This window comes from Euprymna scolopes, chromosome 2, assembly GCF_053919585.1.
Source record: "Euprymna scolopes isolate OS-2025 chromosome 2, ASM5391958v1, whole genome shotgun sequence".
Taxonomy (NCBI): Eukaryota; Metazoa; Mollusca; class Cephalopoda; order Sepiida; family Sepiolidae; genus Euprymna; species Euprymna scolopes.
The window spans coordinates 13,397,209-13,414,489 of NC_136483.1; the positions used below are offsets into that span (position 1 = coordinate 13,397,209).

The 17,281-nt window shown below is 29.6% G+C and overlaps 1 protein-coding gene across 4 annotated transcripts in view; it reads right to left on the bottom strand.

Moving 5' to 3' along the window:
* Positions 1-17,281, bottom strand: part of LOC145288655 (leucine-rich melanocyte differentiation-associated protein-like) — a 212,776-nt gene that overhangs the window by 56,544 nt on the left and 138,951 nt on the right. Inside the window, exon 5 of one of the 4 annotated variants that reach the window (XM_080136348.1) lies at positions 152-1,018. The exons of the other annotated variants lie outside the window; for them this stretch is intronic. Within the exon in view, the coding sequence (XP_079992474.1) occupies positions 947-1,018 (72 nt within the window). The 3' untranslated portion in view covers positions 152-946. Of the gene's footprint in view, positions 1-151; positions 1,019-17,281 lie in introns of those variants that run through there. 4 annotated transcript variants of the gene reach the window in all.

Below are 17,281 nucleotides of genomic sequence, written 5' to 3' on the forward strand. Positions count from 1 at the left end.
TATATTTTGAAAGTTTTATTTCTTTTAGCAAACATTTATCTTACAACAATTCAAAGTGTATGTATAATTATTTTGAGACATACATGTGTTTATAACAATAATGATAATTGAGATATATATATATATATATATATATATATATATATATATATATATATATATATATATATATATATATATGAACGTGCATATAAAAATTTGAGTAAATAAGCAAACGTTTACGATGAAGTTTACACCAAACTAGAAGATCTATGTTCGGTGAAACTCATGTAGTGAGCACATTTAAATTTATATTTGCTTTTCATATTGACTTATATTGAGTAATTTTTTTTTAAATAGATATTTCTTCTTTCTATGACCTATTCTTGCCTAATATTTTATAAATATATATAAGAAACAAAAAAGGAAAAATAGTTCATTTAAAAACAACAACGAAATAAAACAAGAAATATACACACAAGATTTGACATATAGACACCTTTGACCCAGACACATCAAAATCATGCAGGTATACATAACACACACACACACACACACACACACACACACACACACATATATATATACACATATACGTTATATAAATATATTTATAAATACATTAGTTGTGTGTGCATATAAAGGCATGCACGTTTAAAGAATAAAAAAAATAGAGTCTTTGAAATTATTTTCTTGCCATTTTCTTTTTAACTGTTGAATCTGTAAAAAAATAATTCCAAAACCCAAACATCTTTTATCGACGTGACAAAAGAAGACACGTGAGAATGACGCCATCAACAGCCCGGTCATTTGGAGTAGTAGATATCAGCTTTCGGGATTCACAGATGTTGGTCATTGGAGAAGGTTGGGATCTAACACAGCACAGTCGATGTTAGGGGTCTTGTTTTGTTGCACTCATGTATCGGATGATTTTTTTGGCCCTTCTGTGGTCAGTCCAGTTGACAGGTCATCTGGATTGGGTCTCTGTCTGCCAGGAATCATACTTGTAGTGGATCCGCATAAGCCGAACAATGAGCACCTGCATCCAAGTCAGACTAGATTGGTTTTATTTGTATTTTAAAGGCACATACAGCAGCATTAGATATAGTTGTAGATTAAAAACGTGAACATATTTGACAACATGATATGGATACTATGATACAGACAATATGATAATTACTAGAAATTTTTCTTCCTATAAAATCTACATTTATTTTATTTTTAACTATTCAGATTTGTAATTATTTATTATATATATATATATATATATATATATATATATATATACATACATATATATATATTTATATACATAAATATATATACACACATATATATATACACACATACATATATATACACACATATATGCATGTATATATATGTGTATATGCACATATAAAATAATAACAGTATAGCTTCATTACATTTTAAATATATATTTATATTCCATACATATTAGTAAATTACCAAACAATTTAAACTTATATGAAAATTAAACAATACAAAAAACACTAAGATGACAGCAAAAAAAAAATATTAAATGCTGTTTAAAAAAGTGAGTTAATTTCGTATCCACAACCTAAATAACCCCATTTTAAATATAACCCTAGTTATAACATATTACAGACAATAAATATAAGTTAAATTAAGTAATATCTGTCTTATCTTGTCACATGCTGCATAGAAACTATATCCATGTGAAGTGTTTTATTCTTATTTTTTAAACAAATGCACTATGCTTAAAGGAAAAATATATTTGCATAAAGTACTTTGTTCATTTAAAATTATTTATTGCAACAAATGTGAACACATGATCAAAACTTTATTTAGTCACATGCGGTGCAGCATATGTTAACATTCCCTCGAATATCATCATAGATATAGACAAAGACCACCTGTGATATTCAAAAATCCACAAAGTAGAACAAAACTATTATTTTTACCTTAATTGTTCATATGCTGTTTAAAACCATCCCTGTAATGTTTATAACCTACCCTTTACTATATTAATAATAATAGAAAGATTGTAACACTTGTTAGGTTGTACAGGACAATATTACAGTTCAGTACTATACATAAATAAATACTTAATTGTCACATTTTTTATGGATTTATGATGGATTTATAGTGGAAATCCGCGATATTAATATATTGAAAAACCTGTGAAGTAACGAATCCGTTATAATCGAACTTCAAAGTAGCGAGGGGTTACTGTATTGCTTTTCTTGTACACAAAATGAATTAGCATTACATGAAAACCAATGTATTTTTATGTTGTATCTTTTCTCTGAAAAATCTGGCATTTTGCAGCATATAAAGATTGTAGCTAATTAGATGGGATTATACATGACAGAAGCGAAAATCAACCTTTTTTAAAATATAGCCTTAAAGGAGGCAGAAAATGACTACCTTCCTATGTAGGAAGAGGAGGCAATATGGAGTCTAGATGACAAAAAGGAAGAACAGTTGACACTTATGGGCTGTGGAAATAATTGGAGGGAAATATTTTTCCACTTCTGTCCAGACAAAAGAAAGGTCCCACCCCAAAAGTATCGGCTCTGATTAGAAATAAACAGAGTCCACTGAAGAACCAGACCACAATTCCTCTATATAGTATATGCACTAAAAGATTCGATATTGACATAATAACAACAGACTTTCTGCATAACGAAATAGATTTGTAAAAAATGTGCCAAAGATTCAACATGCTAAAAGAATTGTTTGGTAAGAAAAATAGATATTTGGAACTTGGAATGTTATTATACTGTTATTATTTTCATATATACTCTGTTATTTTTAACAAATATTGAGCTTCTAAACTCAAAGGATTGGCATAGCACTTTCGATTTTCACATTGTCAGGAGTTAATGTTTGCTTGTTTTTTTTAGATTGTTTTATCATTATAGTTTATAATTTTAGCGTGAGAAAAAAAAAGTGCAATTTAATCTTATTTATGTATTTGTTTTTAGATTTATTTAGAATTTTTTTAATCATGGAAAACGTTTTATATGTTAGTACCGATGCAAAAAGAGAAGACTGATGTCTTTAAACGAACTCTCTCACACACACGCACACGAAATTGGGTTTACCCTGTATTTCTTAGCAATCTTAAAATTAGATATTTTTGTATTTTTTTTTTAGTTATAGAGCAAGATAGCTAGCTTTATGATGAAGGAAGGCATCCATAAAAGTAACACCAGCAACGCAGCTACATAAAACAGACCAACACCATGCTTTTTTTGTTTGCATGCGAACACACATATAAGCAAATCTAGAAGAGATTTTGCTCAGTTGCTTACAGCCATTCGAACATGGTGTGGTTAATCAGATTAGCATTCGATTGACTGCTTAAAAGCATTGGAGCATGGAGATAAAACTGATTATGAACCAGTAATAGCTTCTGAAAAAAATGATTAAACTGCAGAAAGAAAAAGTTACACTCTGAAAGGACACTGCAGTTGAACATGTTTCATATCAGAATATTGGAAAAATCTAAAGCAGAACTGGATGCAGCAGATAGCAACTGGGTGATGTTTAATAACACATGGACCCGTGCATACTAACAGACCTAGAAGTTATCTGAAATAAGCTTAAGACAGCAACCACAGAAATGAATATTTTGCTGTTTGTTGTGGTGAGAGGAACAGGACAAGATTACTCATCACTATGAAGAGAGCGAGGGGTGGGGGGTATTTAGTTCTCTTCCACTGCAAGAACTCTGACACCAGGGTCGGAAAGTGGGATTGAGAAGTCAGCACCCTAAGGAGAGGCGCTCTGACCTGCAAAAAATGCCTGGTCAGCATCCCCAGTAAAGATGCCCCAGGTGATTAGCAATAAACTAACCCTTTCTCAAAGAGAGAAGGCAAAGCCTGGGAGGTTGGACCTCCTAGAATTTTACAGAATCAGCATTGCATAACAATCAATAAGGACCAGGCCATTACAGGGCTAATTTATTCTCTCTTGATTTTGGTGACTGAGGCCCATGAAGAGAGCACACAGATATGTTATGACAGATACTGAAATCAAACTAGTTACACTAAAATGTGTAATATTTACACAAATCAGATTTGACTCACAAAAACACGACAAGATATATATAGATATATATGTCTCAAAATATGCATAAGGATTTTACCCATATGCGCCAACCTTTAACAACTTAGGTCTATTAGATGTAAACTTTTTGATTCGATATCACAGCAGAGGGTTGAAACCAGTGGCAATAGAAAGGCTCTGTGTAGATGTCATTAAATTCTGTTTGACTTCATAACAGAGATAGTTCTACAGGTGCTGGATGCATTAAATGATCTAACAGTGTTTGGAATCTGCTATTGACAATGCACCAAATGGATTATGTCTGTTGGTGAAAATTGGAGCCCAAATCAGCAAGTGTCATATCAGAGAAAATGGAGATGGAGAATATGTGTGTTTTGGTGAGAATGGAATTTCCGATAATAACGGAAGTTGATCAAAGCCAATACAAACAATTCAACTAATACAAAACTAGAACCAAAGTCATAGTTCAAAAATATCACATCGACCAAGAACAATCTCCACATACATACATATAAGCAATGCATATAATACATATTTCAGCAATGCTAACCAAATGCCTTTCTTTGTTATAATAATGCATTTGCTTTTATTTGAAAATAAACACTAATTTATTAAACTATTAAATATTAATACTATCATATTTTGCTTTCATTAATAAAACAAAAATGTCTAAAGTACTGCTTTACAAATTTTTGGTATAGCTTACACCAGTTTTTGAAAAAAAACTTATACGGCAGTTTTATGCAAGCATTAAGATAGTTTATTCGAAACTTCTTTCTTAAGAAATACAGGATGACCCCAAACATTTTTCCCATAGCTTTATATTAAAATATTTTTGTGAATTTTTATTCAAACATTCTTGTTTTCTTACATGTATTCTAATTAACTAGTTGAAATATACACGTATACTTCCGGTTAACTTGAACAGTTCAACCACACTTCAGATGATTTAATCAGAAGACTCATAAGAAAACACCAAGAATGATTAAACCATTTTATAAGAAGAAAATGATTTAATGTTTTCTCTAATAAATGTTCCACAATACGAACAATTGCTACCTTATTAAATCATTTGACAGAAAAAGAAAACATTCTAATATGTAATTAAATCTTTATTGGCTAGGAAATCCTCATCCAATTAAATGCTGAGTATATAAGCTCATAAAGAAGATTCAACAATTGGAATATTATATTTTTCTTTTGTATAATATTTATAAACTTTTGGACATCTCCAAACTAATATAAGAAAATATATTTATGGCAATCAAGCTATACAGAGGTTTCCACGTTTCATCATCACATGGAATCGTAAGGCTAAAATGCATTTTCATCCCCATAGAAAATCGTCAGACTAAAATGCATATTAGTCTGGTGATTCCCTAGGAGAATGAAACATGGAAACCTTAGTGTAGTTTAATTGCCATAAATTAATTTTCATAACTTACTACCTAGCCCTACTCATTAAAGTAAATAGCGTAAATTGATACATAAAATATTACATCTTGTTATAACATTTTATATGGATATATGAAATTATATGCATGCATGTGTGTTTGAAATAATTATAAATAATAATACTGATAATAATAATGATAACGATCAAAAGATAGAAAAGTCTAATTACAATAAAATACAATAAGACAATTATCATTAATGGCGGGATGGGAACACAAAAACGAGTGCTTGTGAACGGGTGGAAGGTACAATTTCTACACTTCACTTTAAAGAAGGGGAGTGAGGTAGGGTAAACTACAAATATTATTGGGTTCATTTCAAGGGATTATTTTAAACTGCATCTTTATGATGAAATTATATTGAAAATTAATTATTCTTTATATCAGAATATTTATTTCTTAATACGATGCAGTCAGTCACAATGTTTTTTTATAGTATGCAATGTACCATAATGTTTCCATTGTAGAATACACTTTACCATAATGTTTCAGTTTTAGCATGCAGTTTATTATAAGATTTCAGTTTTAGCATGTAGTTTATTATAACATTTCAGTTTTAGCATGTAGTTTATTATAACATTTCAGTTTTAGCATGTAGTTTATTATAACATTTCAGTTTTAGCATGCAGTTTATTATAACATTTCAGTTTTAGCATGCAGTTTATTATAACATTACAGTTTTAGCATGCAGTTTATTATAACATTTCAGTTTTAGCATGCAGTTTATTATAACATTTCAGTTTTAGCATGCAGTTTATTATAACATTTTAGTTTCAGCATGCGATTTATTATAATGTTTCTTTTTCAGCACCTAGAAATAATTGTAAGAGAGAAATAGCCGCAGCCAAGAGAAGGCATTCTGAAGTCATCAGAAAATGCATAAAGTCACAGAAACTAGGAACTCGTGATGTCTGAAAAATTTATAACATAATGGGACAATAAACAATTTCCCCACATCCAACAAGCTTGAGATTGTTTGCACATTAACTGAAAAGGCAAATCTACTTGCTCAACATTTTGCTTTAGTGGACAGCAGTCACACTCGATGACCTGAAAATCATTCCTTCTCTTGTTCATGATGCCATAATAAATCTAGACACCTCAAAGGCATGTGGATCTCACAGACAAACTTTTATCCAACTGACAATATGGAATTAGACAAGCCTGTTCTACTGCAGATATCCTAACTGTAATCTCTAAATATATATGCCAAGCACTGGATAAGGCAGGGGAAACTAGGTCAGTAGCCCTAGACATACCTTTGCACGATGGTCTTTTTATGAAAATCAAATTGCATGGTATTGCTGGACATATACTCAACATAATGAAATCCTTCTTAGATAAGAGAAGAATCCAGGTTGTCCTTGATCGTCATACATCAAAAAGGATATAAATGTGAGTGTGCCACAGAGGTCAATCCTTGGACCTTTATTATTTCTGTTATTTATAAATGACCTTCCTGATAAAATTCTCTCTTAGACAGGGATATTTACTGATCACATGACGCTTTATAACAGACATGCGGGTAAAACAAATGAACACATATTTAAGGAAATTGCCAAAACTTTAGAGGAAGACCTTCAATCTGTAGTAGAATGAGGCCGTAACTGGTTGGTAACGTTCAATGCTGTCAAGACTAAGCTTATTTCCTTTAATAATTACAAGAAATCTTCTCAACCACTGATTTCCATGGCTAATAATACACTGCATGAAAGTACTTCCCTCAAGCTCCTAAGGTTAACATTTACAGACAACATAAATTGGAACAAATACATTTAGGCAATTGCTAGGACTGCTGTAAGGAAGGTAAGCTCACTCTACTGTGCTTAAAGGCTACTCACACCTGAGAGTATCCTATATCTCTACAAGGTTACGGTTCACCCATGCATGGTGTATTGTTGCCATATCTGAACTGGCGCATCTGCCATTAGTCTCTTGCTCCTGGACAGGTTCATAAGAGTCATGAATCTAATAAGTCCTGAACTATCAACTAAACTCCAACCTCTGTCCCATTGCTGAAACATGGCATCCTTGTACCTGTTTTACAAGTATTTCAATGGCAAATGCTCTGATGAACTCAGAGCACCACTACCCCCTCAACAACAATATCTCCAACAAACCCAACAAATCCCACCCCTACACTATAGAGATCCCTAGATGCCATAAAGCCTTCTACTTGAATAGCTTTTCCCCCTCCAACTGCTGCACTTTGGAATTACTTCCCTGGCTACTAATTTTTTTATATTCTTTCATTTCAAAAACTATTTGAAGTATTTAATTATGATAAAGTGCAATAGCTATTTCTGTTCTACTATTAGTGGGTTGGACGATTGAAAAGCATCAAAATGTTAGAAGTGATCAGCCTCATGATGATTTGTGTCGGATTAAAAAATTCAGAAATTTTAGTTGCAACTCAGTGTTCCTTGAAATGTGAGCTGGAGAATTGTGACGGAAATACGGAATCAGTGGCGAGCAAGAAGGTTCATAGCAAGTGTTCTGTATTCACACAACGAAATTCATTGAGAAGCTGCAAGAAAAAAAGAAAAGTGCAGCAAGATGCAGGCAATGCTGATCTCGGCAAGAGTGATGAGTGTCGGAATGACGACTATGAAGAAAGCATATGTACTATTTCTCATACAAAAGTCACAAAGGTTAACTACTCAAAGTCAATTCCCAAGAGAACTGCCTTATAAAAGCCAAATAACTTCTCAACAACGGTCATGCTGGAGATGCTCTGTTTTTTCCAGGACCAGTTGCACAACGTGCAGAAGGAAACATTATTTGTCTACAGTCCACACAATGTTCCACATGTTATGAAGACCAAATTCCATCAAACTGAAGATCTCTTGATACATTTCCAATCAAGGCCAGGTGATGCTACCCTCACATCTTTAAAAAAGAATTCAGATTCAATGCAAATGGCTATATTAAGTTGCTGCCTATTGTTGTTGCTGAGCGGAGAAGATGCCTGTAGGAAAGCCGTACATGCAGCAATAGGACTCAGCTCTGTATCACAACTGTAAGAGAACCCAGAAGTCTGAGAACTTCCAATGACGACTTCATTTGTCCCAACATTTGATTGACCAATTCACCTCAACCCTATGGATTATTATGTGTGGGATGTAGCTGAGAAAGACATCAGCCATACTGTCTGCAACACCAAGGACGAGTGGGTCACTAGGATGAAACTGATAGTCAGGTGTCTCTTAAAATATTGTAAAGGTAGCCTTTTCAAGCATCATGTCCAACCTGAAAGTTATAGTGGAAGTTCGGAATAGCTTCTGGGAACAAGCTGTATTTGATAAAAATTCCTCTAAACATTTTGAATAAGAATACATCAATTATTTCCTTTCTAAAAAGCGTAAAAAATTGCTTCAAACAAACGGTAATTTCTAATTTCTACTACATTTTTCATGTTAAATGCTCAGCATTTGAAAATCGTGGTATTTCTGCGCATTTTGACATTACTAACAGTCATCCTAAATTTCTTCCTAACACTGGGCAAGTGATGCAAGGCAAAAAAAAAAAAAAGGCGGTTAAAGATTGAACAATCCTTACTTCTTTAATCTCTTCATCAAACGATTATCATTTAAAAAGTTATCCATTGTTTCAAGCATTGTTTTCTCCAATAATTTTCTAGTCAGAATTCTTTCTAGAAAGACATCGAATACTTATGGGAGGCACTGTATGAAGGTTGCCAACATCCTTAATGAAAGTGGTTTTTGTGGAACAAACTGGATTCGCACTTGGGACACCCAGGTTGTCAGCCCATGTTCTTAACCATGACCATTGTCACGTCCTAGTATATAAATGGCCATAAAAGACCTAGTAGGATTCAAACTTGACATAGGCAATTCTACTGTCTGGGTAATATCGATCATGCACCTCTCGAGTGATAGAACAAAATCGATTATTGATTCTATAGAAGTTCTCATAAACGTCATTATCCAGCGATCACTCACTAGTAAAAACAGGTTGTATTCCCTGGAGTCCTAGAAATTGAGAAATGACGTAAACAAATTTAATGGCTTCCTTATGTAGGAACACATAATCAATGAATTCTCCCAAAGAAAATGATTGGTTAGTTTTAGAACAGTTCAACCTCAACTAATACTGAAACAACAGTTATGGGAAATAATATTGTATATAATAAATTAAACACAAGTTGCTATGTTACCCAAAGTTTGGGTAAAACTGTGCATTAACACTTTTCACAACATTTTTGGTGCATAATTGGCTACAACAGATCTGATAGGATTTGAAATCAGCATCGGCAATTCCACAGACCAAGATAAAATCAATTAGACCCCTCCGTTGATGTACAAGTGTTTGAGTAGAAAACAATTTTCATTAAAATTTATTTAAATGAGATGGTACATTAAGGAGGTCATGATCAATTCTCTCAACCAGGTAACTGGTGATTGTTCAGATGCATGGTGTGGTATGTGATAAAGAACTACTTTTCCAAAGGATATTTCAGAGTTTATGTTCTCCTAGGTTGGTTGTTCTACTAATTTTTGTAAGTGTTGTCCACTTTGTTATTTCACTTATTTAAAAAAACATTTTTTATTCACGTTCACCCCCAAACAAGGCATAATGTAACTTGGATGTAAGGGGCTACTATTTGGGACCATGCCTAGGAAAGATTATAAAGATATTGGTTTACATTACATTTAAATTTCTGCATATCAGTACAGTTAGGGAAGTAGGAAGGGAATTCCAAAATCTAGCTGTTCGAGGAAAGAAACTATTAGAGTAGAAAGCTTTCTGGCATTAGAAACGTCAACAGTGAAGGGGTGTGTTTTTGCTGTTAAGCAGGTTTGTTGAGTATATGTACGTCGAGGGGGCATAAGTGCAAAGAGTTCATCAGAGCACATTCCATTAAAATACTTGTAAAACAGGCACAGAAATGCAACACTGCAGAGATGAGCTTAGTTGACAAAGTGGAATCTATTAGATTGGAGAGTTTTTCTTGAACTTTATCCAAGAGAGAGAGACTAGTAGTCGTTGCACCAGCCCAGACGTGGCAACAATACTCTATGCATGGGCAAATGGTGACTTTGTAGAAGTACAGGATGCTTTCAGGTGTGAGTAGTCTTTTAGCACGATAGAGGGACCTTTTTCTAGACTATTAGTGCAAGAGACTAAATAGCATTGATAGGACTTGAACACAGCATGCTAGCCAGAGTTTATGCCAATAACCACTACGCCACCTAAACATCCATAGCAGGTAGCAGTAAATTGGACGTTTTTACACTACACTACTTGTCAACTGATTAAAATGCCTAACATATAAAGGTGGGCATTCTTTAGTCAAACTAGTTTGCAGACCAAATGTAGAGTGCTTACAAAAAATAATAAAAATATATAGTTATTAATCATTATTGCTTACAAAAAATAATAATATATAGTTATCAATTATTATTGCTTACAAAAAATAATAAAAATATATAGTTATTAATTATTATTTCTTACAAAAAATAATAAAAATATATAGTTATTAATTATTATTTCTTACAAAAAATAATAATATATAGTTATCAATTATTATTGCTTACAAAAAATAATAAAAATATATAGTTATTAATTATTATTTCTTACAAAAAATAAAAATATATAGTTATTAATTATTATTTCTTACAAAAAATAATAAAAATATATAGTTATTAATTATTATTGCTTACAAAAAATAATAAAAATATATAGTTATTAATCATTATTGCTTACAAAAAATAATAAAAATATATAGTTATTAATCATTATTGCTTACAAAAAATAATAAAAATATATAGTTATTAATCATTATTGCTTACAAAAAATAATAAAAATATATAGTTATTAATCATTATTGCTTACAAAAAATAATAAAAATATATAGTTATTAATCATTATTGCTTACAAAAAATAATAAAAATATATAGTTATTAATCATTATTGCTTACAAAAAATAATAAAAATATATAGTTATTAATCATTATTGCTTACAAAAAATAATAAAAATATATAGTTATTAATCATTATTGCTTACAAAAAATAATAAAAATATATAGTTATTAATTATTATTTCTTACAAAAAATAATAAAAATATATAGTTATTAATCATTATTGCTTACAAAAAATAAAAATATATAGTTATTAATTATTATTTCTTACAAAAAATAATAAAAATATATAGCTATTAATCATTATTGCTTACAAAAAATAATAAAAATATATAGTTATTAATCATTATTGCTTACAAAAAATAATAATATATAGTTATCAATTATTATTGCTTACAAAAAATAATAAAAATATATAGTTATTAATTATTATTTCTTACAAAAAATAATAAAAATATATAGTTATTAATTATTATTTCTTACAAAAAATAATAATATATAGTTATCAATTATTATTGCTTACAAAAAATAATAAAAATATATAGTTATTAATTATTATTTCTTACAAAAAATAAAAATATATAGTTATTAATTATTATTTCTTACAAAAAATAATAAAAATATATAGTTATTAATTATTATTGCTTACAAAAAATAATAAAAATATATAGTTATTAATCATTATTGCTTACAAAAAATAATAAAAATATATAGTTATTAATCATTATTGCTTACAAAAAATAATAAAAATATATAGTTATTAATCATTATTGCTTACAAAAAATAATAAAAATATATAGTTATTAATCATTATTGCTTACAAAAAATAATAAAAATATATAGTTATTAATCATTATTGCTTACAAAAAATAATAAAAATATATAGTTATTAATCATTATTGCTTACAAAAAATAATAAAAATATATAGTTATTAATCATTATTGCTTACAAAAAATAATAAAAATATATAGTTATTAATCATTATTGCTTACAAAAAATAATAAAAATATATAGTTATTAATTATTATTTCTTACAAAAAATAATAAAAATATATAGTTATTAATCATTATTGCTTACAAAAAATAAAAATATATAGTTATTAATTATTATTTCTTACAAAAAATAATAAAAATATATAGCTATTAATCATTATTGCTTACAAAAAATAATAAAAATATATAGTTATTAATCATTATTGCTTACAAAAAATAAAAATATATAGTTATTAATTATTATTTCTTACAAAAAATAATAAAAATATATAGCTATTAATCATTATTGCTTACAAAAAATAATAAAAATATATAGTTATTAATCATTATTGCTTACAAAAAATAAAAATATATAGTTATTAATCATTATTGCTTACAAAAAATAATAAAAATATATAGTTATTAATCATTATTGTTTACAAAAAATAATAAAAATATATAGTTATTAATTATTATTGCTTACAAAAAATAATAAAAATATATAGTTATTAATCATTATTGCTTACAAAAAATAAAAATATATAGTTATTAATTATTATTTCTTACAAAAAATAATAAAAATATATAGTTATTAATCATTATTGCTTACAAAAAATAATAAAAATATATAGTTATTAATTATTATTTCTTACAAAAAATAATAAAAATATATAGTTATTAATCATTATTGCTTACAAAAAATAAAAATATATAGTTATTAATTATTATTTCTTACAAAAAATAATAAAAATATATAGCTATTAATCATTATTGCTTACAAAAAATAATAAAAATATATAGTTATTAATCATTATTGCTTACAAAAAATAAAAATATATAGTTATTAATTATTATTTCTTACAAAAAATAATAAAAATATATAGCTATTAATCATTATTGCTTACAAAAAATAATAAAAATATATAGTTATTAATCATTATTGCTTACAAAAAATAAAAATATATAGTTATTAATTATTATTTCTTACAAAAAATAATAAAAATATATAGTTATTAATCATTATTGCTTACAAAAAATAATAAAAATATATAGTTATTAATTATTATTGCTTACAAAAAATAATAAAAATATATAGTTATTAATCATTATTGTTTACAAAAAATAATAAAAAATATATAGTTATGTTTACAAGATAAATTTTTAAATAGGATTTTGCAAATTTTTAGTTTTCCCTTTAATTTATTTTGGATTTACATAAATATTCGATTAATAGTAAATAATAATTATTATAATATTCGATTAATAGTATATAATAATCATGTTTGAGATTAGACGTTTTATGAATGACTTCCAACTTTTCTTGTCTGTTGTCATTTCGCTTGTGCAGCTTACCGTGATCAAGTCATCATGAATTGATTCCATCCATATCTTAAATGGTCTATCATGTAACTTTGGGTCACTTAAGACATGCAGGGCATCAGTTGATGATGATTTTGGCAGGATTTCCAAAAATTATGTATAGGCAAGAAGCACACACTGAAGTACATGATCTTGTCTAATAGTTTTGGTAATAAAGATAAGTAAAATCAAGATTGGTAAAATAGAGATAAGTGAAATAAAAAATAAAAAACATGAAGACTATAAGAATTGTGACTTAAAATGACAAAATTGTTTTGGAAATTTAAATTTATTTACACATTCAGTTTGGATGGATTGTTAATGACAATTGTTAGTGTGAAATTAGTTGAGTTTTATTTACTACAAAACAAATGTTTTTGTTCTTCTTTAAATGCCACCATGTTGCAAATCAGATTCTAAAATTGTTCAAACCATTGATTGGAAGTTCAATATTATTTTGTAAGTTAGCCAAAAACCTGTTTTGTCTATCCATGGAAACTTCTCGATAAGACAACTGTGAATGAATATATATATATATATATATATATATATATATATATATATATATATATATATATATGAAAGTGAATGTGTCTGTCTGTGTGTGTACATTTCCATACGCAATAACTCTGTCAATTTTAAGTCTACACACTCGAAATTTGATATACAGAGTACTGAGATTTGGGAAAATCTATGTGATCGGTTTTCGGCTAGAAATTTGGCTGTTTAGGAGACAAAGTTCAACGATTTGACCTTTGAGAATTCTACCAAACTCCGACAATTTTGGGTCTAAACACTTGAAATTTTAGATATAGGTTCCTTGGACATGGATCTAACTTAATAACTTGATTAGAGCCCTAAACAATAAATGTTAAGGGGTCGTAATAGGGGTCAAAGTTAAAAAAATTGATAAAAAATGCATGACTTGTACATTTTAAATTGAATCACAAATTTATGAATATTTTTAAGCCGTAAGTGATGATAATTTTGTAACATAATGTAATTTTGAAAAAAAAAAAAAAACAAAACACGTAGAAAATTTTAATGCTGAAATTCAATTCTGGATAGTTTGAGCTTGCATTCAAATGCCTATAGATATGTTGATTCGAAATGCACTTCTGACGAATTTACTGTTAAACATAATACATAATAACATAGACATTTATGCTGACGACACTACCATTTATGGTACCACATCTAAGACAGTAAACGAGCAAGTACTCTCCAATTCTCTCTCCTCTGATCTTGAGCATGTAGTACAATGGGGAAAGGAGTGGCTGGTTACTTTTAATGCATCTAAAACCAAGCTTCTCTCTTTACATCATCAACATTTTAATCCACATTTGTCATCAATTGAAATGAATGGCTCTCGTCTTCAGGAGGCCTCAAGTTTTGACAAGCTTCTGGGCTTGACCATTACTCCTGATCTTAAATGGAACACGTATATCAAATCTGTTGCCAAGGCCGCTGGAAAAATGGTGGGATCTTTCTATCGATCCAGTAGATATCTCACTGCTGATGCTATTCTCTATCTATATAAGAGCCAGGTACGTCCAAGGATGGAATACTGTTGCCACATCTGGGCAGGAGCTGCTAGAAAGGACTTGTCCTGCCTTGATAGAGTTCAAAATAGACTTCGTAGTCTCGTAGGAGATGTCCTTTTCTCCTCCTTACAACCTCTATCTCACAGAAGAGATGTTGCGAGTTTGTCTCTGATGTATCGTTATTTTCATGGAAAGTGTTCAACTGAGCTTCAATCTATGGTCCCCCCTCGCCAAACTTTCACAAGAAACACTCGTCTAGCTGTAAACACTATCAATAATTTCCCCCACTCTTTATCTGTGCCTAAACCTAAACATAGATTCCATGAACAAAGCTTCTTTCTTAGAACTGCACGCCTGTGGAATTGTCTTCCGTTTTCCTGCTTTCCGGCTGACTACAATATGGTTGTGTTCAAGTCTAAGGTAAATAAGTTCTTGATGAGCCGTTCCATATAAGTTATTAAATTTACCAAATTTTCATTACTAATGATTACTATATTGACCAACTTCTACTGTACACTCTTTAACCCTTATCCTTGAGTGGCCTCTGGGCCTTGATAATGTGGTGATGCCTTTGTAAAAAAAAAAAAAAAAAAAAAAAAAAAAACTACAATATGATAAGCTAAATCTCTTTAATATATATAAGTCCAAACACTCAACTTTTAAAAGTATTGTCTGATGAGGTCTTTAGTTATTCATAACTGATTGAAACAGTGTCATGATTGTGTAGCAATATGAAAAATGTTTATTTTGCGATCCAACCACCTGTAATGGTAAAAAATTATATCAGTAACGGTTAAAATAGAGATGAATTAGAGCTTTTTATTATGTGAATAATCCCTGGCAAACCCTCGTTGTCTTGCTGATTCAATTTGTTTGGTTGGTGATGCAAATCAAAAGAACGAAAAATAACTTCAGCAAATTAGGGATTGATAATAATATTTAATGATAATATTGTTTTCTGAAGGAAACCATTGCATGGTGTATGGTAGTTTCACGATTGTTTTGTCTAAACTTGAATTTTTGGCAGGGTGGATATGAACCAGACGGCAACGTTTCAGAGTTTGCCTGTGTAAGAAACTTATGATGAAAATTTACTTAATATGCACAAGTGATTTTAGCAATTTAAATAATCAGGGAGAGATTCAGTTTTGGTGCTACAAATATGGATTAGCTGAATGAAATCCCAGACCTCGTCCAAACTCACCCCGTTACCTTACTATAACAAGGTGTGCGAGCCTGGTTTTGGAGTTGGAGAATTGAATGGAGTTGAGTCTGACCGGCCCTCCACCTATGCTACACCCCCCGCTCACTGACCGAAAGAGAGGGAGAGGAAGGAGAAGAGAGAAACAGAGACAATCAGTAGCCGCAGAAACAAGCAAGAACTTTCTTCTCAACATAATAGATATAAGAATTAAATGAATGATTTTGTGCTACGAAACAGGTGCTGTCAAGAATCGTGCATGCCAGCATACTTAAAGGAATAAATTGTAAAACGGTCAACATCTTGAAATTTAGCATATAGATTTTTGTCATTTATTTGGACACAAGTAAGAAATATTTTTTTAAATGACATGAATTGGTTAGCCTAAATTTATCTGGAGGCAAAAACTAGATCCAATATTAAAAATAATTTTGTCCATGTGTTTTAAGGGAGGTGGTGTTTGATCCACACTGCTGGGGAGCCATGATTTAATATACTATTTTGTTTTTAAATTCCCGAAACAATGTTTCATCATAAACAGCTGATGATCATTTTAAGAACATTGGTACTATTTTGTGTTCATGTAAGTAAACTTTTATATATATATATTTCAAAGTTTGCAATACGGTGACATTTTTATGCTAGAGTCCAAACCATCCAACATGCATTTGTTATTTTTTGGTAGAATGTTGCATTTGTGTTTGAAGAATTTATAGAAGGAAAAGGAAGCAGAAGTATTATTCTGTTAGCAAAAAGAAGAGAAAAAATATGGAATGCATCAACTGCCAATGACCTGCTTTTTTTTTGGGGGGGGTTGTAAGAATTAATA